Below are 20,650 nucleotides of genomic sequence, written 5' to 3' on the forward strand. Positions count from 1 at the left end.
TTGGATGGTACCGCAGTGGAAACACGCGTCAAGCCGTTGTAGTTCGGGTACAACTTCGCTCTCAGAGCCAGCGGATCTGAAAAACACAGTGAGTTAGTGCAACTTCCCGAACTCACCCGTAAGAGCTTAAAGTGGTGTGGAGGAGGTGCTAAGCGAAGCAATGCAATAAAACACGAGCGACGGTCCGTTTGAGATTTTTATTAGTTCGGGTTGTCCTATAACCTCTCGTCGAAAAATCCGTGGGAGTACGTGACGTGACTCTTCAAGCTCGACTTCTGGTAGTAAGCCTTCGAGCAATGGGGGCACGCGAACGAAGGCCTCTTGTTGCACTCGTACCGTAGGTGCCTGCCCAGGTTCGATTTGTACTTGTAAATCTTCCAGCAGTTCGGACAAGCATGTTCTAAAACAGAACGCGATGTAAAAATAGAAGGACTCTGCAAGCCGACTATCGTGCACACTACAAGGCTTTAAGAGGAATTGTACTCGACAGCGAATGAGTGCTCGGGATGCACGCAGCAGAAGTGTTTCTTCAGGTGGTACTTGAGCTTGAACGCCTTGAGGCACACGTAGCACGAAAATGGCCTGTAATTTTGCCCGCAGATGACGCGCATGTGCCGGCTAAGGTTGTCGGAGCGCGTGAACAGCGTGCAACATTTCGGACACATGTACTTTTTTTTGTCGTCGGCTAAAACAAAGAGCTAGTAAGTGCAGGGACGCAGCTTAGTAGTACTTGCAAGGGGGTTCCGAGACACAGTGTTCGAGCTTGACGGCTTTATTGTATCAGTTATCGGATCCATACAAAACGTATTCGTTGTGCAAACTTTTGAAGTGGTTTTTAAGGTGGTGCTTGAGTTTGAAGCGCTTCTGGCACATGGGACAGCAGAAGGGTCGCGAGTTTTGTCCGCAGATGAGTCTTATGTGTCTACTGAGGTTGTCCGGCCTGGTGAACATCCTGTAGCATCTCGGACAACCGAATCCGCGAGCTAAAAGCGGAGGCGTTAGTCTTTAGGTTTTACTGGGACACGCCGTGTTTTTTGGCATAGTGCTGTCTCAGCACGTTGTTTCTGTGACACTGGTACTCGCACAGCTTGCAACCGAACCTAGGAGGTTTCTGACATTCGAAATTTTCGTGCCTCTTCATATTGCGGTGATGCGTGTACCCCCTCCCGCACTTTTCGCAGTGGTACAGCGCTAAAACAGGCAGCAGGTTACGTGGCGGCGACGGCAAAGAAGACGCAAATAACGAATAAAACGCGTTTGCAGTGACGGGTTTTATTTTCGCTAATAAAAATTAACGTCTTTGGGCGCGAAATGGAGCACCATGTGCCTCTTGAGGTTGTCGCTGCGATGGCTGCGATGGTTGCAGTGCGGACACTTGTACTTTTTCTCCCTGCCGCACTCCTTTCTATGCCGACACAAGCTCTCGGGATTCTTGTAGCTCCGACCGCAGTGGCAGTGGTAACGGCGGTAGCCTGAAAATAGCGGTAGCGACTGTAGTGTCCGATTCGCCGCTTTGAACCCGATGGTGAATTCGGTATGAAAAGCTGACAATCGTGGTATACTGTATTTTATTAATCAACAACTTCGTCTGTCTACAGTTTACACTTAGGGTTAAAATAAACAGCATGAAATAAATTAAAGCAGTCTTGGAGTGAACATGTACATAAGTTGTGACAACGATATAGCGCGGCATATAAAATTCATGAATACTGCGAATAATGTCGACTATAATAAATGCATTGCAGTTTCAGTCAGCCGACAATAAACTTACTTAGTCGTATATAATTAAAAATTATACTAACTATACAGGATGCTTTCCGATTCAAAAATAAGATTTAGTCAGATAGGCAGCGACAGTCAAATTATATGAATCAATTTCGTAAGCCGCTGGTTTCGCTGCGCATCTCAGAACCACCAAAATAAGGTTTCATCCCGTATAATGCCAATTTTTGAACAATTAACCAGTCTTCAAATTAGTACTTAAATTACTAAAAGTATACACACAACAATTAAATTACTAGATGTGAAACGAACTTCTGCGATACGAAAGAAACCTAAAATAAAACCACGGTTTGGTTAATTTAAATGACAGTAACTAAACCTTTCGACCGAGTAAACCATTGCAAAGGCGTCTTCAGTGTATTCCATGGATGTTCTTGAGATGCGTCTGCAAGACGTCCTTTTGTTTGCATTTGCGTGGACACAGGGGACACTGAAACACCGCCTGTTTGCCGCACTCGAGCAGGATGTGCATGGCGTGCTGTTCCCTGACGTATATCTTCCCGCATTTGCGGCAGAAAAACCTGCCGTCTTCGGTCGGCAGCACTAAAACACGAATTGAGTCAGCGAAATTGCACTCACCCCTAAAAACGTCAACGACAAATGCACGCGGGGGGATTAGGGCTGAGCAAATTAACCGAAGAGGCAAAGAAAGAGTTTATTGACTCTCAGTAATCCAGCACGACGTTGTGTTTGATGTAATGGGTCTTGAGAGCGTGCTTCCTCTTGGCTACGTAGTCGCATATATCACACTTGAACTGGGGTTGGACTCCGCACTCGAACTTGAGGTGGTTGTACAGCGAGGGGTAGTGCTTGTACGACCTTCCGCATCTCTTGCAGGTATGTTTCGCGATGGACAGGTCTAAAATGGTGGCAGCGTTAAGCGTGATACGTGCTAATAGTGAGCGTTAAATGTTAGTACCTACAGGATAAGGGAAATAAAATAAATTTCGTATTAGCAAAAATATATATAATAAGTACATTTTAACACGCGTGGTATCTCGCCGAGTGCACTTTCATCTGGTACTGTCGCCGAAAGAGTTTGCCGCAGTCCTCGCACCTGAACGTCTTCGGTTTACCGCAGTCTTGTCTCTGGTGCACTCGCAACGTGATGAAGTTCTTGTAGACGCGGCCGCATCTGTTGCAACCCACTGGAATTTTTTTTTCGTCAGTCAATATAGTCAGACATTCAGACACGGGAGTGTTAGTAGCCCCCGAAAGCACAGAAGAAGATAAAAAAACTCGGGGACTAAATTCGCGTCTATTTTTTTCACTACACTATGATCGTTGAATGCTTTCTCAAGTAGTGACTTTTCAGGTGGTGTTTACGCTTGAACTTCTGCGAGCACAGGTCGCACAGGTGCGTCTTCTCTTTGCCGCAATCTTTGGCGACGTGCGACTGCAGCGACGACCTGGTCGTGTACGATTTCTGGCACTTTAGACATTTAAAAGCTGAAAAATTGTCCGTGTCGAACCGACATTTTTAGGTTATTTTAGATTCGCCGTACAGGACAATCGCGTTCGCGAAACGGAGCCTGCACGAGTGCGTTTCGAGATTATGTCGCCGCTAAAAGGTCAACGGACAAAACAGGCACTTATGGTTCTTCTCCTAGTCGCAGCACCTCGCGTTCTTGTACACGTTACCCCCATTTTTGCAAGTCGCGGGAAAATCTAAAAATACGGACAGTTCAGCAAAGGAGCGATGTTCCGCTTTTGGGCGATAGAAAAAACGAACGGATTTCGGATATATTTTATTGAAAACCACCGCAACCATCCGATGATAATTACATTATTACTGGGAACGAGTATGGTATAAAAAAATAGGAATGTTTGGGAGTTCGAATTTGCAACTCCCCATACTAGGAACCACGTAGATCGTCGCTATCAAAGGAGCTCATCACATTACGAGTATTATAGGATATTTTAAATTGCTACAACAACCCCACACCTATGCGAATAAACGTTGTTGTTGGGATTTCTGTTTCAAAGCGCAGAGAAAATATTTATCACACAACCGTTGAGTATACGAAGGCACTAACGGTGGACGAGTCGATGATAGTATATCCGTCCGTCATATCCCTGAGGTAGAACATATTGGGCGCAGCCTACTCGGCGCCGCCTCCGTCCAAACCGCCGTAGTCTGCGAGATCTTCGCCGTTCTCTTTCTTAACGACCGCCAAATCCATATCCTTGTGCATTCTCTCCATGTGCCGTACCATATGCATTTTCTGCTTGGCCCGATAGGAGCAAAACTGGCATTTGAACTGGGGCTCCTTGCCGCATTCCCACTTTTGATGATTGCGCAGCGAGCTCTTAAGCTTGTAAACCCTGCCACAGTCGTGGCACACATAACCACCGTCGTTTTCGGACTGAACTTCCATTGGTTTCGGTTTCTGGCACTTGGCCAAGTGTAGAAACGGTAAGGCGGTGGGAGCCATAGGATTTAACATGGTCTGTTTCATGAGCATCATGCGCAGCATAAGGCTGGGCGGCAGCTGCTGCCACGGTTTAACCACGCGCAGGTCTTGAGCTAAAAAACGGACAAATGAGCGGGAGCGAAACGCTTGCAAGCAGGGAGGGGGTAAACGCGTCGTACCTTCGCACCTCGACAACCCACAGTAAAGCCCAGCAAGCCAACCAAGCATTTACGACGCCGCCACAACCTAAGAATTGTAATAAGAGAGATAGTCTGGAAATTACAATCCTTCATGTCTAATCCGCGTATTTTTTTTCTTAAATTTATTATACAAATATTAAGCAAATAATAGAATAAATTAAACTTTGTCTGCGGGCCTAGCATAATTTTAAAATAAATTGTAAACGCGTCGCGGGCTGGCTATGTCTCAACTTTTGTATGTGTATCTTGTGGATGTTGCGCATACGCTTTAGTAAAATGTAGGCAGATTTAAATATCTTGAAACACATCTTTCACGCGTGGCTACGCAGATGCCGACCGAGAGTTTTCTTCTGCCTGTAAATTTTGTGACGCCTAGCCCAGCCGTATCGGATACGGTCGCGGTTGTAGACATTGAGGTCGGAGTACTCGTCAAAATCTCTCGCGAAGAACGTTATAAGCCTAGAACGGTACAAAACAGTTCACACAGCGACTTTAAAGTCGTACGCTCGTACTCAGAATACTAACAAAAACCAACTCGAAACCTAAAAATTAAATGAAAAATTAGAAAAATGAAAGCTGCGTGTAAAGCAAACGCCAGTTGTTTAGAAATGTTTATTGTGGAGGCAACGTCAATGCCAAATTTTGCTTGCTGAAGTTAGCTAAACATTTAACCGTTTGGAACACTGTTATTTAAACTTTCACCATAAAATCCCGTTACACTCGTGCGATGCCGACATTTTTTTTTATTATTATTAACGGACGTGAGATAAATCGTAAATTATAGTGAAAACTACATTGCCGTGTAATATTGACTAGCTGCACACATAAAACGTTTCGGTGTTTGCCCTTAAAACTTGGGCACCGAAGGGTGACGCCTGATGATGTGAACCTTCAAGTTACATCGCTGATGAAACTTTTTGCCGCAAAAGATGCAAACAAACTGCGGGTCCTTGTAGCACTCGAACCGTAAATGCCTTCGCAGATGAGTGTTCCTGATATACCTCTTGCCGCACTGATGACAAGGGAAAAACTGATCTAGAACAAAGTCAATGTCATTCGGAGAAGACAAAAAAAAGCAACAGATCATATAAAACAACAACCAAAAACGTCGAATCCGGTTGAATTTTGCGAAATAAATTGTAAAGCGTCTGAATCAAACAACGTCGACAGATATAGTTTTATTGCAAAACCGTGTGCTAAAAGTGCATTATGGACACGTGCAACCTGAGAAGCGTTTTGTCCGCGGTACTGTAGCTGCACAGGTGACAGAAGTGCATACGGGACACACCTGAAATTCTAATGGAGATCTTGCGCCTCAATCCCAACGTCCTCAGAAATATATCCGAAGAATCCGGATCTAAAATTGCGAATCTTGTTAAATGCTCTTCGAGATGCAGAAAAGCGCGGGAAAAAATTCACGGGAGGTACGAAGAAACCTTTATTAGAATATCAAGCAACAAGCAAACTTTGGTACGGAGCTGATTAAACAAACGTGCAAATGGCACGATAACGATCATAAAGTATATAGATAAAAAATATATAAACGTGAACGATAAACATAATATTTGCACTCTTAAGGCACCTAAAGACGCTTATGAGAATTGATCCCTAAATTCAGACACGTCGTATTCGGCTCCGTGCATGGCGCTGACGTGCTTGATGACGCTGACCACGTACGGAGCTTTGTACTTGCAGTATTGCAACGGACATTTGTACTTAGTGTGGATCTCGCATTCATACCGAATGTGACGCTGAAGGGATCCGGAACTTTGGTATTTTTTGGAACAAGTGCGGCACACGAATTCCCGCGACATTTTAACGGTCCCGGCATCGCTCTCCATCCTTTTGGTGTAATCGATGTGGTCGACGATATGAGCGGAGACGCTATTATTGTTGTGACTTTCCGCTGAAAACGTAACTCCATTTATTAAAAATGCATTAATAAATAAACTATCTAATAGTAGCGTTAGTATTTACATTCGTTTCAAAATTAAAGGGCTAAAAACGCGCCATCGTGCACTGCAGGTCCTCCTTATTCAGGTGCCTGACGATGTGCTGTTTGAGATTGCATTTGACTTTCGTCCGAAACGTGCACCCACCGAAGCTGCAGCTAAATAGAGGCAGTTTGCCGCATTCGAACTTTTTGTGCCGGTGTAACGATTGCGAATGCCGATACGCCTTGCCGCAGTTTGGGCAGTAGTACAGTTTCGACTTTTCTAAAACGTAAGTCGAGTTAGGAAACCTTCGCTGACCAAAAATGTACACCAAACAAACGGACGGGAATATACGAAAAGGACGAAAACAACGTGAAAGGAAACGGTTTACTGAATCAGCAGTATCTTTTCCTGTCGTACAACGTTTTATAGATGGCTTCGAACTCGAGCACCCGTTCCGGGTGAAGAGACCGGACGTGTTTCTTCATGTCGTACCTTTGCGTCGAATGGGCGCCGCAATACGGACAGTTGAATATCTTTTTGCGGCCGCACTCGTAAAGCTGGTGCCTATACAACGTCGCCTTGTGCTTGTAACACTTGGAGCATCGGTCGCACGGGTAGATGTCGTACACTAAAAACAAAACGGAAACAATGACGACGGAACACGCGCGAGGACGAAACCGACACCAGAGAGACATGCACGCGCGGACTGACGTTCAAACGCGGTATTTACAGCGCATCACGTGCATCTTGAGGTGGTACTTTCGTTTCGCCCTGTACGGGCAGAATTTACACGTAAACTGCGGCAACTGTCCGCATTCGAATTTCGTGTGGTTGTACAGCGACTGGCTGTGTCTGTACGCTTTGTAACACGTCGGGCATACGAACGAACCTAAAACATCGACTTTTTAGCAAAATAATCATTTCTTTTGAGTTTGGGATCGGTAACCCAATCGATTCCAAGAGGGGAACGCAAAAAATCGTATTTGAAAGAAGCCGACCTTCGTGTGTCGGCTTTTCATGCGGCCTTTCAATTAAATTTCTGATGTTTGTATAGACCTGTACGCAATTTAAAGAACTTGCTGCAGATATACCTTCGTCTCATCCAATAGCGATTCGGATTGGGATTGCTATCGCGGGGTGCCTCTGAAAGTATATTAAACATTGTAATTCGGTCGAAACTCGGTCCCAATATAATATAACACGCTCTACTAACTTGAACTAATTGAGCGGGAAACGGAAACATATCGGTATAAAATAAAATGATAGACTTTATTGTAAACTTCTACAACTGAGGAACTAATTGAAGGTATGGCAATTTAAAAAGGTTTCATTTGGTATTCGTTGTTCCTCGGATGCCACACATTACATTTTGTCTGCTTCACGTGGGCATTCAAGAGGAACTGATGATGGAAGCGCTTCTTGCACACGGCACACTCGAAAGCCGGCTTCTTGCCGCACTCATACTTCTGATGACTACGCAGGTGGAATTTGTGCTTGTAGCTCCTGCTACAGTTCGGGCAGTAATGTCGCAGGTCTATAAACGATACCGGTTAATGAAGAACGAGGAGGGTAAAGTTCCACGCGATGATATAGAATTCGAAATTATTAATCAAATCGCAACGTTTCGAGTTTTTGTTTTTGTCCGTTTCCCAACCTTAAATACCGGTTAAATAAACGACCACTGCGAATCTTGAGATTTTATTTGAAATCAATTTTGTGCCTCCAAAATTTTAGGTTCTTCCGGTGGTGTACTCTCACGCAGCGCGTAGCTTTGCTCGAACCTCAATCCAGTAACCTCAAGTACATCAACAGTCAACAGAATTTTTGGTTGGAAAATTTTGGAATGCGGTAACGTTAATGCAAACGTTCGTGGCGAATCAAGTAGCAAACTCGTAGTGCTTGGACAGGAGGTGCCTTTTGAGGTTGTAGGATCGGCACGTGGAGTAACCGCAATAGTCGCACTCGAGCTTGGTTCTGTTCTTCCTACGCTCTTCCTTGCGCGTGTTAGAACCTAAAATTTTAAATGTACAGGTAACACGTTACCGTAGATAGAAAAGAAAATGTATTTCTAGGCTACGAAAACGGAACTCCTCAATGGAGTTTGGAGTGCGTGTACAAATGCCTTGACAAAATGAACTTATAGTTAAACTTTTTATAGCAGATAGGGCACATGAACATCGGATCACGGCCGCATTCGAATTTAAGGTGTCTCCTTAAGTTGCCGAGGTCTTTATACGACGAACTGCATTTCTGACAGCCGAAGCGGCCATCACGCGTAAGTCGAAACCCTAAAACAATTATAGAAATAACGAGGGCCGGCACAAAACCGAAAGGTTTGCTGAAAGTCAGCTATTTTTAGGTGGGTTTTTATTAAAATCACAGGTCGAATACAATATCCTCTTTTCTGATGCCGTGGACTACTATCATGTGCGTGACGGCATTGATTTTCTGCTTGGTCGCGTAAGAGCACACGAGACATTTAAACTTGGGCGCCAGCCCGCACTCGAATTTGAGGTGACGATTGAGCGACGTCCTAAGCTTATAAAGTCTGCCGCAGTTCTTGCACGCAATCCTGCCTACAAACAACCGAACTGTAATGGCCGTCTAGGTTGCGACACAACTGAGCAAGTGTTTTTTCAAATAATCGCTCCTGGTGTAACACTTGTGGCAAACGTGGCAGACAAATTTCTTCAAACGTTCGCACTCGTATTTCGCATGTCGGTTAAAGTGTTTCTTGAACTTGTACGACGCGCCGCATTGGATACAACCGTACCTGCCGTTTTCCGTCATAACGAGGGTTACATCTGCAAAACACGGGCCGTCATGAAGAGGGAAAACGCATTGCTACCTTTCTAGAAGTTTTATTTACATAAAATCGTGTTTTTTCGCTGATTTAAAACAAGTGCCGGACAACAGATGTCTGTGCAGGTGGTACTTCTGCCGGAACCCGCGGGAGCAGTTGTAGCATATGAAATGCCTTTGGTTGTCGCACTCGTGGTTCACATGTCTTAAGAAGTGCTGCTTTCTCTTGTACGAACAGCCGCACCTTCGACACCCGTACCGCCCTTCGAGCGTCAAAACGTACTCTACAACGTAGCGACTGAAGATTAACAAAATTTGAGGTCTACGGCAATATTGGTTAACCACCGATCACCAGTGCGACGCGACGTTAAAGTGGCCGCAAAGGACGTTAAAGGGAAGCCTAATTTCTACACGCACAGAAGATTGCGATCGTAAGGTATCAATAGGAAGGAAGGAAAGCCTAATTTCTGCATGACCAGGGGCGCGTGAAAAGTTACACTTTCCTATTACTCTCGTGAATAAAAAAAAAGGTAAACATTTTAGAATTACTTGAATATTTTAAAAATACTAATTTAATAAAAATGAACTACTTCACGCTAAAATGACGCTTTAATGATATAGTTGGCGCCGCAATTTTTGCTAAAATGATCTTTTAGATTGGACAAACGAATTTATCTAAAAATGTACTAAAACAATTACGGTAAGGATTTAAATTGCGGCTTGTAAACGCAGAAAGGAGACTTAAACGATGATTCTTTGGCGGATTCGTACTTCAGACGTGGTGGATTAACCCTCCATGTTTGTATCGCCTGGACTAACCATGTCAATGCTACTATACGAGGGTTCGTCATGAAGAGACAAAATGCGTTGCTAACGTTCGAGAGGTTTTATCTAGAGAAAATCGTGTATTTCGCGCAATTTGAAACAAGTGCCGGACGACAGATGTAGGGGCAGATGGTACTTTTGCCGGAGCCCGCGATAGCAGTTGTTGCACCCGAAGTGCCTCTCGTTGTACTACTCCTATCTCAAAAAGTACTACTTTCTCTTTTAAGAACAGCGGCACCTTCGACACCCGTACCGTCCTTCCAGCGTCAAAACGTATTCTACAACATAGCGACTGAAATTTGACAATTTTGCTGTAGTGTATATCGACGGCCATGTTAGATCAACCGGTCACCGGTGCGACGCGATGTTAAGGCGCCTTTAGTAGTAAGAATGCCTAACTTCTGCGTCCCCCGGGGGACAAGCGATGCAGAAATTACGCTTTCCTGCTATTGTCGTGAGCAAAAAATTTAAAACCGTTAAAAATCACTCAAATGTTTTAAAAATACTACTTTATTGAGAATACAGTGTGTCTACGATAAGATGGTCCTTGCAAAAAGTTTTTTTGAAAATGGTACTTTAGTTCCAGCACCTGAAAACCCCAAATTCTTCTACAAAAATACTTAAAAAAAGATAAAATAAAGCGCTCAAAAACACAATAAAATTTATTTCGACGGACTCCAAGCGGCCACGACGTTGTCCAAATACGAATCGCTGTGGCGCGACGCGACGTGCTTTTTCAAGTTGAACTTAAATTTCGCTTTGTAAGGGCAGTGAGGACACTTAAATGAGGGCTCCTTGCCGCATTCGTACTTCAAATGCTTGTGAAGTGATTCTCTGTGTTTGTATCGTTTGGAGCAGCTGTGGCAATGGAACGCAAACCCTGAAAGAAAAAACCATTGTACGAACGTCACCCGTGTTACGTGTTGGCCGATTACAACTACAAATCTATACTACAAAGCCGAATTGCTTTTGACCGAAGGATTCAAGTAGCTGTTGATGTCCTCGTGGTAGCTGTGCTTCCTGCTGATATGCGCTTTTAGGTTACCTTTCTGCTTGCACCGATACGTACAAAACGGGCATTTGAAAGCCGGTTCTTTGCCGCACTCGTACTTTTTGTGGTTATCCAACGAGCCCTTGAGTTTATACGATTTGTTGCAAGACGCGCACTCGTAGAAACCTACAAACGAATGACGCTTAGCGGCTGCCAGCTACGATTACGTCTGAGCCTAAAAAATCACGGGACTTCGATACACGATACGAGTTTATTTTCGGCAAAGCGCATTACAGAATTTCGCTTATCGTCGAGGAGGCGACACCTTGTGAATGTTCCTCATGTGCTTGTTGAGATCGAACTTCAGCTTGGTACGGTAAACGCATCCGGGGAACCAGCAGACGAATTGAGGCTTCTTTCCGCAGATGAACTTTTTGTGTTGATTCAGACCGCCTATGTAGCGATAGTGACGGCCGCATCTGTCGCAAGAATATCGCAGTTCTAAAAGAAAACGACCAGTCAAGAACGCAAGGCGACCAATCCCGCTCAATACCTGACCGTCCCAGACTAGGAAAGAGGTGTAACCGGTAATACGATTTTGCGAAAAATAAAACCATATTTTCCAAAATAGGCGTTGCCTCTACGTTTACGTTTTTGTATTTCGGAAAACGGTAAAAATATAAACACGGTGGAGCAGTAGTGCGGCAAAGTACATCTCCCTTAGTTAAGTCAAAAAATTAACGTTTTAATTTTTTTTCAATTACATAGCAAAGAAATATTTTTACAACGTTTGCTTCGTTTGTTTTTATATTTTATGGAACTCTTATTTAAACATTTTTTTCTAGGGAGATATATAACTGTGCTACTGTGTAACGCCACCCTGCAAATGCCCCGTAAAATATAGCCATCATTTGCGTTTGCATTATGCACCCGACTAAATCTGCTTGTTTCGAGCCACGAACGGCTCCAACCGTGACGAGTTGGTCTTGTGCACGGTAAGCATGTGCCTTTTGAGATTAGATCTGAGTCGGCTAATGTATCGACAACCGGCGACGGGACACGCATGCGTCGGCTCAATTCCGCACAGCTGTTTGACGTGGCAATAGAATGAGTTCTTTTTGTGGTAGACCTTGCCGCACTTGGTGCACACGTACGGTCCTAAAACAGACCAAGATGTCATCGTCGGCGCGGCCCGGCTGGTCAGAACATTCCGAACGACTAAAAATCGATCGTAAGACTTTTATTGTTTTAATAAATAGTATTGCACTTCGTTAACAGCGGACGAACGGGAGTTACTCCAACAGCAGCTGCCTCAGTTTATGGGTTTTGACGTGGGTGTTGAGCTCGTACGGTCTGTAGAACATCTTTGAGCAAAAGTCGCACTTGATCGTGGGCAGTTTGCCGCACACGAAGTTCACGTGACTATTCAGGTGTTTCCTGTACTTGTATCTCGAGTTACAGTTGGGACAAGCGTACGGACGATCTAAAAACGAGCCTCGTTAGTCTCGGCATGAACACGGGGTCCTCCGAAAAGCCAACCCGCGTAGTTATTTACATCGGCTTAGGCGAAAAAGGTAGTGGCTTTACAAATTAGTAAATGTACTCAAACGCGCAGCACTTGGCCACGTGCTTCTTGTGGTTCGACTTAAAGTACGTCCTTCGGCCGCAGTTGGTGCACTGGTACCTCGGCTCCTTTCCACATTCGATTTTTTGATGACTCACTAGGTTCCGCTTATACTTGTAGGTCCTGTAACATCCGAGACACGCGTATCCTAAAACACAGAATGGGCGTAAGATGCGAATGGTTTCGGCGCGAGACTAGAAGAAATGAAACGCCGTTTTGTATATGTAGTACAAAAATATATTCATACAAAAATGTTTGGCACTAGTATAAGGCACTGAGTAGATTGCCGATATTCAGAGCTGACCGGCACAGAGGCCGTGCAGCGCCTCCATGTGACTGACCCATGAAGCTTTAGTTCGGAACTCGATTCCGCACTTGAAGCAAGGTAGGCGCGGTTTTTCAGGCTTAATCCCGCAGATTTTCTCGTGGTTTTCCATTAGGTACTTGCGTTTAAAGCCCCTGCCGCAAGAGGCGCACTTAAATCCGAACTGCGTTTGCCGACAGAGGTGTAGTTCGAGATAGTGCCTTTGAACGTGGTCCTTCCTTTTAAACTGCCTGTTGCACGCGGGGCAAACGTGGTCCTTGAAGTTTACGTTGCGCAGCAGGTCCTTTAAACGGGAACCTACGGGCAACAAGAAAATTGATTATCGACGGCACCGGTCGCGACGTACAACAGCAAACTAAGTCTAATTTTAGGCATGCATCCCGTCGCGTGGCTAATTATTTAAAGCCATGTACTCCTCCACGGAATTCAAGATGCCGTGCATTCCCGATATGTGCCGTTTCATGTTGCCGGTCCTCGTAGTCCTGTGACGGCAATCCCGAAACAAGCACCTCCACTGTCTCTTATTTCCGCAATCGTACTTCGTGTGCACGTATAGCGACTGTTGCTTGGTGTACACCTTGTCGCATTTTTTGCAGTAAAATACGTCTGCAAAAAAGCAACCGCTCATTTCTATCCTTATTGGGGCAAAAATCAACAAAAAAAAACGCGATCTAAATAGTGGTGTCTTTCGTAATGACGTAGTTCTCCCACTCGCACGGCAGGACGTTGTGCGTCATCATGTGCCGTTTCATACTGCTTCTCCGATTGATTTTAGTACCGCAATTGAGATACCCGCACACCAAGGTGGTGCCGGTACCGCAATCGTACTTTCGATGCACGTAGAACGATATCCACTTCTTGTAAGGTTTGTTGCACTTCTCACAGACGTATCGGTAGTCTAAAAAACTGGCGGTTAGCGCACAGATTAGCGACCGTACTGTTTAGTGATTTAATCAGAAGCGCGACAAAAAATATACAGAATAAATAACAATCTCAGAGCTCCAGCTTGTGCGACATCCTGCAGTGCTGCAGCATCCTGTTTTTAAACTTGGCTTTGTAGTTGCAGTGCACTACGGGACACTCAATGGTGGCCGGTTTTTGACACTCGTACACCAGATGGCGTCTCATCGTCGCGTACGATTTGTACTGCCGGTGGCACACCTGACACTCGTAATTATCGACGCCGTGTTCTATAAAACCGGTCACTTTTGGCTGCTTCCGACTGCAAAAGTATCGTAGGTGCCTCCGCAGTGAACCGACCACCTTGAAACTCCTCATACACTTTGCACAGGTGTACACCTCGTCACCTACAACACAGCGGGAATTAGACACTTAAAGCTAGATCAGTTGTCAACGCATCTTGCGACTGCGCACAGCGGACACGGATAGGTATACGTAACGCGTCGTAAAGCATTGCTGTCATGATTGGTGGTTCTGTTCTGCTCATCTTCTTCTAATTCCTTAGCTATAACATCAAAAACCGTATCAGCGCTATGTTGAATATTTACAATTTCGTCAAGTAGTTTTAACTACTGTTAAAAATCGTAGATAGTGACGGCTGCAATAAAGATTCTTGGTACCATAGCAACGTCAGGTACTTATGATTGAGTCTTACTCTAGTCATAATATTCATATTCATATTCGTCATAAAACACCGAGGCAGTTACCAAAATAAAAAAAAAACAAACGATCCATTGAAAATTTTATTTTAGTCGACGAGCTTCTCGACGCCGCCTCTGCTGGCGCAAGAAGTGGAGGCCATGTGCCGCCGTAGGAACCCCTGACTGGAGAACCTCCTGCCGCACACCGCGCAGATGAAAGACGCGCGTCTCGTGCAGTTGGTTTTCTGGTGGATTTTAAGGTTCTGCTTGTATTTGTAAATTTTCAGGCACTTCTCGCACTGAAACGCGTGGCGCCACGTATCTGAAACAAACGCGACGTCAAATCGGAGCAAATACACCAACACTGTTGAAGGATGACGGCACAAACGTTATCTCGTATCAAAAAATATATTAAATAAAAATATATTAAAAGGGGAACATCGCTTGCGTGTGCTTCTGAGACACATGGATCTTCAAATATCCCTTCGACGTGAACCTCTTCTCGCAGAACATGCAGCAAAACTGCGGCGGTTTGTTGCACTTGTATCTCTGATGATGGGTGAGATTGTGCTTGTATCTGAAGCCCTTGTGACAATGGTTGCATGGAAATAAGACTAAAAATGGAGTAATATTAATCCGTGTTTGAACAACGTATTGAACAACCACCACGCTCAAAGTAGAAAGCAATATGCACAGGGTCCCAACTACTTCATAGGAATGGTTTATCGGCAACGGTTAAAGTTAGGATGACGAATAAATGAGAAAAAAGTTATCGAATTTAATTAATTAATTAAACTTTTTTTGTAGATGAGTGACACAACTTTGGTTAGTTTTAGTTCGTTATTTCAAAATGGCCTTCGGTGGATTAGCTATTAGCTATTTCAACTATCCCATCGTTTTAAAATTAAAAAACTGAAAGAGAAAAAACCCGATCGGTCCGCATTAAAAAATTGAAATAATAAAATTTGCGGTACTATTTTTTCCCTAGAATTCTAATTCAAACGTCAACGTAACTTTAACCTTTGGCGATATACCCGCCCCTAAGAATTAGTCAGGACTCTGTATAGAGTAACTACGGAACAGAGGAAAACTAAACTACTATATTGCGGACGACAGTTTTCAACATTAAGTACGGAATTACAGCCCACGGGGATACACCCAAAAATAAAATTTTACGAGTAGGGTGAGATTAAATCCGGCTTCTCCAGCATTTCAGCTTTGCATTTCGGTGCTGCTCCAGGTGATGTTCGTGCTTGAAGCGACGGAAACAGAGATAGCACTGATATTTCGGCTCCACGCCGCACTCCAGACGCTTGTGCCGCCTCAGCGACGACTTGCTCATGTAGTATCTGCCGCACTCGAAACAAGTCCTTTCCTCTAAAAGGTAGTGCGGTTATTTATTTGTCGAACGGAGTGCAAAAAATCGTCGGTCGGGTTTAAGAAGTTCATTTGTTTTAAAACGAAAATTGTACCAACATCAATGCGACTAGCAATGGTATTTAGCACAATAACCTGTCTTGGAGCCATTTTCTTTTCGGGAATCTCCATGAACTAAACTCATTTTCTTTAATGTGACATGGGCATATATTTCGATAATAAACTGCCTAAAGCGCCACACACAAAACCGTGGAATTGGGTGTCATCGGGCATATTGATTTTCGAGCGCCGAAACGTCTGGTTCGTCAACAATGTGTGCCTCCGTACAACTGAGAGCTATATGAAATTTACGATAACATACGGTGTTTTATTTTTAATCAAGTTTAATTCTTAGCAAAGGGTTTTCGAAAAATCTTTAGTTGATTTTTTTATTGGATAGCGGCAACAGTATGATTTTGCTTTAAATATAAGGAATTGTGCATTGTAATTACGGTTACTAACTAAATCAAAAGTGTAAATGCTAGCCACGAAATATTATTTTAAATTTAATGAGAAAAAATTTTAATATAAAAACATTGAAAACCCTCCCCACCTATTGTGAGCAGCGGCTGCGTTCTATAACAGCGGAGCACCGCGCTCCCCAGTCAGTCAGTTAAAAAGAAAAGCCGGAACGGCTAAATCTAAATCATAGACCTTAGAAACGTGTATATCGTATAGTAGTGTAAATAGTGGACAACATAAATTTAGATTTAGTTAAATTTTACGCAGGGTAACTAGTTTAATTTCGCCATCATATTTGTCAATTTAAAATATAACAATACGTTTAGGGTGAAAGGCAAACATTTGAAGCGTATACCTTTTTAACTTTCAGCTAAGGTACAACAAGTGCTAGTTCAAGACGATTGGTCGATAATTTACTTCTAATAAAGCTAGCGGATTGATGAGAAAAATAATAGACCCATAATTCGTGGACCGTTTAATATCACAATCTCAAAACGTGGTGTACCATCCTCAGGTGTGTGTTGTAGTTGCTTTTCTGCTTGAACTTCTTGCCGCACTCGCACACAAACTTCGGCTCCTTGCCGCATTCAAAGTTAATATGGCGGATTAGGTGAGTTTTTTGCTTGTACGAGCTACCGCACTGAGGACACGGGTACCGGCCGGTGTCGTCCGCGTGGTACTTGCTTCGAGGCCTTGGCAGCTGGTTGAAATAAAAGTACCCTAAAAATGTGAACAGTAAATATAAGACTTATTCAAAGCTTTCCCGTGAAAAAAAGTCTGAGTTTTGTCGGGCGGAGACGCTGGACGTGCACTTGGGAATGTGCTCGGTCACGTGATGCTTGTGTATGTACTTTTTGAGGCAATACGGACAGGAAAATTGCTTGTCCTTTTGGCATTCGAAGCGTTCGTGTCTCCGCAGGCTGGACAGTACGAAGTAAGCTTTTTGACAGACCGAACATTTAAATTTCTTGGCTAAAAAACGTTCAGGCTTAGTTCGAGGCGTGGTCCGTACAGTACTGAGGACCGCGTCCTCGTTACCAGAATAATTGGGCTTAGAAATTTCAACTATCAAAAAATTGAATGCCAGCGTCACACATACCTCCCGATGCAGTTCAATATTATGCCGCCATATTAAGTTTGGTAAAATGAAACGCGTCAAAATTTGACGCCCAACGTACCTTTTTTCTAAGTAACACCTTTTTTTTTTTTTGGAAAATTTCGTAAAAAGTTTGTGAATTTATACTGCGAAATTTTGTTAGGTTATTGACAAAAAGGGTAACTACTTTTTTTACATTTTACAAAAAAAGTAATCTAGAATTTTCAGTTTTATAAAATTATATTTCATTAAAAAACGTAAATCGCAGTTTTATACAAAATTTCAAAAAAGTTTGTGAATTTACATTTCCTTACAAAATTTCGTAAGAAAAGAGTGAAAGGTTCTTGATAAAACTACATATTTGCAAATACATATTTTTTACATTGTGGAGAAAAGGGAATTTAGATTTTTTTGCAAAAGTTCCCAAAAAAAAATTTAGACATTTAAAAAAAAAGTAAAAAGTTTGTTAATTTACAATTTTTCGTAAAAATTTTATATTTAGACCACTATTACGAAATTTCGTTACGAAAATGTTAACTGCAGATTCTTGGTAAAAAAGTATAAATTCAAGATTTAGACATTTTGCAACAAGTGTTAATTTCGAAAAAATTTCGTGAATTTTCACTGTTTAAATGAAATTTTATGAAAGCAAAAAGCGTGAATCCACTTTTTACGAATTTGATAAAATGCGAAAAAATGTATAAATTTTGATATCCCTTTTACTATGACCCTAAAATTCGACCCAACCCGAAATTTTGCAAGAAGTTCAGATTCGCATTTTTCTTACGGAATTTCGTCAAAAATAGTGGGTGAATTGACACTTTGGTTTAACGGGAAAGATAAGATTTATAACTATCCTAAAAATTTTTGTAAAACTAATTTACACCTTTTTTTGTGTGAATTTCAAAAATGTGTGTGGCGCTTTTATGCTCTCGCGAGATCCATTAAACTACGCACAATTAAAGTACAAACGGCCGTTTGTACTTAGAATTAAGACTCTCGGATTTGCCGCACTCATACTGCCTTTCTGTTTATACCTCACGCCCTCTACCGTTGCGTTCGACATCTCTCCGTGACCTGGGTCGAAAAAACCAACAAGCGTCGATAACTCAAAGTTTATTTAACGACAGGTCTTTTTGCAAATCTTCTGGTGCTCTTTGAGCTGATGAAGTGCCCAGAAGAACTTCTTGCACATGCCGCAGTAATGCTGTTTCATCTTGCCGCAGACGAAGTTCGTGTGGCTGTTCAGCGACTGTCTGCGCATGAAAGCCTTGCCGCAATGGCACAAAAATCTCTTGGTCGGATTTTTCGGTTTCTTGGTCGCGGGAAGCGGCGGCGCGCTTAGCGGGACGAACTGTTGGTCCAACTGAGGCTGGTCTAAAACAAAACGTCGTTTTTTCTTAGCGCTGCAAAGACTGGACGGCAAGACCTCGGGGGGTTGTTTTTTAGGAATCGACAGAAAAATGGACATAGTTTTTTTCTAAGTCACCCTTTATTGCTAAAACAACATAACACTTAAAACCCGATAAAAATCTAAACAAATTAAATGGAACCGTCGTCGTTTGACTTTTGGGGCGCGCCGAAAAGCTTGTCGAACGTGTAGAACAGCTCTTCGTGTCGTCGCAGTATGTGGGTTTTCAGGTGACTCTTCTGGAAACCCGCGTAGTTACAGTAAGGGCACCGAAAATACCTAACCTTGTTGCACTCGTATTTGATGTGTCTGTACAAGTTCGGTTGGTGGTTGTACTCTTTGCCGCACGTCGAACATTTGTGGATTCTTTTCGCTACAAACAAGTCCAATTAAACACAAAGAAAGGAGCAAGTCGACGGAGAAACATGCACCCTCCTTAAGTACCCAGCGATAATATGTCGTACCGGCAGTACCAATAACCGGTAAAAATAAAAAAACAAGATGGGAATATACGCATTTATTCTTCTTCGATCAGTCTTCATCAATTTCGTGGAACATCTTCCCGATACAAAATTACTGATTAAACTTGGAAGTGTGGGTCAGCAAGTGCCTTTTCAGGACGTGTTTGTATTTGAACTGGTCAGGACAGAACGGACACTTAAACTGCGGTTTCTGACCGCATTCCACCTTCAAATGACGCGTGAGGTTGTGGTTCCTGTTGTATTCCCGACCGCACTTGTAGCACCGATGGACGCGGCCGAAAAAGCGACCTAAAACAATATGAATTACTGCGACGGCGCGTAGATCTACGGGCGAGGCGGGTCGTCGGAAAGGCGAAGGTTACATTTGAAATTTTATTGACACACACACAAAATACAGACGATAAATACTAATAAACGATAGCGGATGACTAGCGAGATTACGAGCCGGCTTTGCAGTTGTAGAGCAGGTGGCCCTTGATGTGATTTTGCAGGACGTACACTCTCCTGGCCCGATAGGGACAGTGGGGGCATTTGAGTTCGGGCTCGACTCCGCACTCTTGCCGGATGTGCCGGTTTAGGGTTTTCTTGTGGTGATAGACCTTCTCGCACTTCGGGCACGGAAATACCGTCACGAATCGAGTTTCCAATCGGATCTTGCGCGTCGCCACGTCTGCAAAGACAACGTGCGGGGTGAAACGCTTGGACGCGGGATCGGACGGGCGGCAATACCTACATTCGAAGATGCGCACACATTTACACTACGTGCCAAAACAAGCTCGATGCACACACGATACAAGGTATATAGGACAGCAAGCTAAAACATATCGACCTGGCGCAATACGCTACCCCGACCGGTCGAAAAGTGTGATGCTATGCTAAAAATTAAAAAAAAAACGTTGCGATGCAAAAAGTGCAAAACGAAAATGCTAACTAAGGAAAACTCAGGCAAAATGATAGCGACGGGAGTAGTGCGGTTCGGTTACTTCTGCGCCGTCCGTCGTCTTCCCGGCGGACGGAGGACGTAGAAGTGACCGAACTGCTCTACTGACGGGTGTCGGTATTAACTTTTATTTAAAATTCACAGTTCGTTACAAGGTGTTAAACAAACTGCGGGAACGTCGCGCCGCGGGTCGGAATGAGGCACTTGAAAATGTTCAAAATTTTCTGACACTCTCTCTGGTGGTGGCTGCTCAACGTGTGGTAGTCGGGGTACGAGGTGCCGCATGCGCACTCGAAACCTGAAATTGAACATTGCATCACGCGTTGGCGCTTCGGAAACGTA

General features: G+C 43.6%; 9 protein-coding genes and 1 long non-coding RNA gene across 17 annotated transcripts; all 10 read right to left on the reverse strand.

Annotated features, from left to right (window-relative positions):
- Positions 1-215: 215 nt before the first annotated feature.
- On the reverse strand, positions 216-1,141 carry LOC132707705 (zinc finger protein 319-like). The gene is made up of 4 exons (XM_060679630.1): positions 1,017-1,141; positions 822-952; positions 489-685; positions 216-434 (listed from the first exon to the last, which is right to left on the reverse strand). Exons 1-4 carry the CDS (start codon positions 1,139-1,141, stop codon positions 216-218), a joined length of 672 nt encoding a protein of 223 aa, XP_060535613.1.
- A 140-nt stretch (positions 1,142-1,281) lies between these two features.
- On the reverse strand, positions 1,282-3,872 carry LOC132707706 (zinc finger protein 761-like). The gene is made up of 6 exons (XM_060679631.1): positions 3,819-3,872; positions 3,054-3,259; positions 2,881-2,930; positions 2,531-2,674; positions 2,177-2,325; positions 1,282-1,572 (listed from the first exon to the last, which is right to left on the reverse strand). Exons 1-6 carry the CDS (start codon positions 3,870-3,872, stop codon positions 1,282-1,284), a joined length of 894 nt encoding a protein of 297 aa, XP_060535614.1.
- On the reverse strand, positions 3,244-4,437 carry LOC132707037 (uncharacterized). Its single transcript, XM_060678677.1, has one exon. It carries the CDS (start codon positions 4,422-4,424, stop codon positions 3,885-3,887), a length of 540 nt encoding a protein of 179 aa, XP_060534660.1. The 5' UTR covers positions 4,425-4,437; the 3' UTR covers positions 3,244-3,884.
- Positions 4,438-4,707: 270 nt separating this feature from the next.
- Positions 4,708-5,673, reverse strand: LOC132707707 (oocyte zinc finger protein XlCOF19-like). The gene is made up of 3 exons (XM_060679632.1): positions 5,646-5,673; positions 5,251-5,431; positions 4,708-4,855 (listed from the first exon to the last, which is right to left on the reverse strand). Exons 1-3 carry the CDS (start codon positions 5,671-5,673, stop codon positions 4,708-4,710), a joined length of 357 nt encoding a protein of 118 aa, XP_060535615.1.
- Positions 5,674-6,506: 833 nt separating this feature from the next.
- On the reverse strand, positions 6,507-7,152 carry LOC132707040 (longitudinals lacking protein, isoforms A/B/D/L-like). The gene is made up of 3 exons (XM_060678680.1): positions 7,016-7,152; positions 6,751-6,961; positions 6,507-6,612 (listed from the first exon to the last, which is right to left on the reverse strand). Exons 1-3 carry the CDS (start codon positions 7,026-7,028, stop codon positions 6,507-6,509), a joined length of 330 nt encoding a protein of 109 aa, XP_060534663.1. The 5' UTR covers positions 7,029-7,152.
- Positions 7,153-8,344: 1,192 nt separating this feature from the next.
- LOC132707045 (uncharacterized) lies at positions 8,345-12,859 on the reverse strand. 8 transcript variants are annotated; one of them, XR_009619711.1, is made up of 3 exons: positions 12,507-12,859; positions 9,203-12,434; positions 8,345-9,137 (listed from the first exon to the last, which is right to left on the reverse strand). It is a non-coding gene; the product is annotated as an uncharacterized LOC132707045 (long non-coding RNA). The 8 variants fall into 8 exon arrangements; XR_009619712.1 differs by having other exon boundaries at positions 12,491-12,859; XR_009619713.1 differs by having other exon boundaries at positions 9,203-12,169; positions 12,219-12,859.
- Positions 12,860-12,868: 9 nt separating this feature from the next.
- Positions 12,869-13,528, reverse strand: LOC132707711 (gastrula zinc finger protein XlCGF26.1-like). The gene is made up of 2 exons (XM_060679639.1): positions 13,336-13,528; positions 12,869-13,197 (listed from the first exon to the last, which is right to left on the reverse strand). Exons 1-2 carry the CDS (start codon positions 13,526-13,528, stop codon positions 12,869-12,871), a joined length of 522 nt encoding a protein of 173 aa, XP_060535622.1.
- A 43-nt stretch (positions 13,529-13,571) lies between these two features.
- Positions 13,572-14,347, reverse strand: LOC132707712 (zinc finger protein 99-like). Its single transcript, XM_060679640.1, has 3 exons — positions 14,296-14,347; positions 13,923-14,207; positions 13,572-13,798 (listed from the first exon to the last, which is right to left on the reverse strand). The coding sequence occupies exons 1-3, from the start codon at positions 14,345-14,347 to the stop codon at positions 13,572-13,574; spliced, it is 564 nt and encodes a 187-aa protein (XP_060535623.1).
- Positions 14,348-14,608: 261 nt separating this feature from the next.
- LOC132707713 (zinc finger protein 814-like) lies at positions 14,609-15,843 on the reverse strand. The gene is made up of 3 exons (XM_060679641.1): positions 15,771-15,843; positions 14,946-15,115; positions 14,609-14,800 (listed from the first exon to the last, which is right to left on the reverse strand). Exons 1-3 carry the CDS (start codon positions 15,841-15,843, stop codon positions 14,609-14,611), a joined length of 435 nt encoding a protein of 144 aa, XP_060535624.1.
- On the reverse strand, positions 14,655-20,625 carry LOC132707714 (zinc finger protein 91-like). The gene is made up of 7 exons (XM_060679642.1): positions 20,477-20,625; positions 19,810-20,097; positions 19,464-19,727; positions 19,029-19,252; positions 18,604-18,852; positions 18,496-18,552; positions 14,655-17,615 (listed from the first exon to the last, which is right to left on the reverse strand). Exons 1-7 carry the CDS (start codon positions 20,623-20,625, stop codon positions 17,128-17,130), a joined length of 1,719 nt encoding a protein of 572 aa, XP_060535625.1. The 3' UTR covers positions 14,655-17,127.
- Positions 20,626-20,650: the final 25 nt, after the last annotated feature.

The sequence above is a fragment of the Cylas formicarius genome, unplaced genomic scaffold (assembly GCF_029955315.1).
Source record: "Cylas formicarius isolate icCylForm1 unplaced genomic scaffold, icCylForm1.1 PGA_scaffold_9__14_contigs__length_23061073, whole genome shotgun sequence".
Lineage (NCBI taxonomy): Eukaryota > Metazoa > Arthropoda > Insecta > Coleoptera > Brentidae > Cylas > Cylas formicarius.

Bases quoted from the DNA above. Each gene is read 5' to 3' on its own strand.
- LOC132707707 (XM_060679632.1), bottom strand. From the start codon at position 5,673: ATGCACTTCTGTCACCTGTGCAGCTACA. The intron at 5,432-5,645 runs GTACCGCGGACA...ACTTTGTTCTAG, and splicing joins CTGTCACCTGTGCAGCTACA to ATCAGTTTTTCCCTTGTCAT. The intron at 4,856-5,250 runs GTTTTAAGGGCA...GTACCGTTCTAG, and splicing joins CGTCACCCTTCGGTGCCCAA to GCTTATAACGTTCTTCGCGA.
- LOC132707040 (XM_060678680.1), bottom strand. The intron at 6,613-6,750 runs GTACGACAGGAA...CTTACGTTTTAG, and splicing joins GAAGCCATCTATAAAACGTT to AAAAGTCGAAACTGTACTAC.
- LOC132707711 (XM_060679639.1), bottom strand. From the start codon at position 13,528: ATGAGCGGTTGCTTTTTTGCAGACGTATTTTACTGCAAAAAATGCGAC. The intron at 13,198-13,335 runs GCATCTTGAATT...TGTTGCCCGTAG, and splicing joins GCACATATCGGGAATGCACG to GTTCCCGTTTAAAGGACCTG.
- LOC132707706 (XM_060679631.1), bottom strand. From the start codon at position 3,872: ATGTTCTACCTCAGGGATATGACGGACGGATATACTATCATCGACTCG. The intron at 2,931-3,053 runs GTGAAAAAAATA...AAAAAATTCCAG, and splicing joins CATTCAACGATCATAGTGTA to TGGGTTGCAACAGATGCGGC. The intron at 2,675-2,880 runs GTGCACCAGAGA...GCTCACTATTAG, and splicing joins AGAACTTCATCACGTTGCGA to CACGTATCACGCTTAACGCT.
- LOC132707713 (XM_060679641.1), bottom strand. From the start codon at position 15,843: ATGAGCAAGTCGTCGCTGAGGCGGCACAAGCGTCTGGAGTGCGGCGTG. The intron at 15,116-15,770 runs GTTTCCGTCGCT...CTCCATTTTTAG, and splicing joins GAAATATCAGTGCTATCTCT to TCTTATTTCCATGCAACCAT. The intron at 14,801-14,945 runs GCGATGTTCCCC...CACGCGTTTCAG, and splicing joins TGTCTCAGAAGCACACGCAA to TGCGAGAAGTGCCTGAAAAT.
- LOC132707037 (XM_060678677.1), bottom strand. From the start codon at position 4,424: ATGCTTGGTTGGCTTGCTGGGCTTTACTGTGGGTTGTCGAGGTGCGAA.
- LOC132707714 (XM_060679642.1), bottom strand. From the start codon at position 20,625: ATGCAATGTTCAATTTCAGGTTTCGAGTGCGCATGCGGCACCTCGTAC. The intron at 18,853-19,028 runs GTTCCATTTAAT...GTTTTGTTTTAG, and splicing joins CCAAAAGTCAAACGACGACG to ACCAGCCTCAGTTGGACCAA. The intron at 18,553-18,603 runs GTCGTTAAATAA...TTTTCGACCCAG, and splicing joins GAAGATTTGCAAAAAGACCT to GTCACGGAGAGATGTCGAAC.
- LOC132707712 (XM_060679640.1), bottom strand. From the start codon at position 14,347: ATGAGCAGAACAGAACCACCAATCATGACAGCAATGCTTTACGACGCG. The intron at 14,208-14,295 runs GTATACCTATCC...GCTGTGTTGTAG, and splicing joins AATGCTTTACGACGCGTTAC to GTGACGAGGTGTACACCTGT. The intron at 13,799-13,922 runs GCAGGATGTCGC...CCAGTTTTTTAG, and splicing joins AAACAGGATGCTGCAGCACT to ACTACCGATACGTCTGTGAG.
- LOC132707705 (XM_060679630.1), bottom strand. From the start codon at position 1,141: ATGAAGAGGCACGAAAATTTCGAATGTCAGAAACCTCCTAGGTTCGGT. The intron at 686-821 runs GTTTGCACAACG...TCTTTGTTTTAG, and splicing joins CCTTAAAAACCACTTCAAAA to CCGACGACAAAAAAAAGTAC. The intron at 435-488 runs GTCGAGTACAAT...GTCGGCTTGCAG, and splicing joins ATCCCGAGCACTCATTCGCT to AGTCCTTCTATTTTTACATC.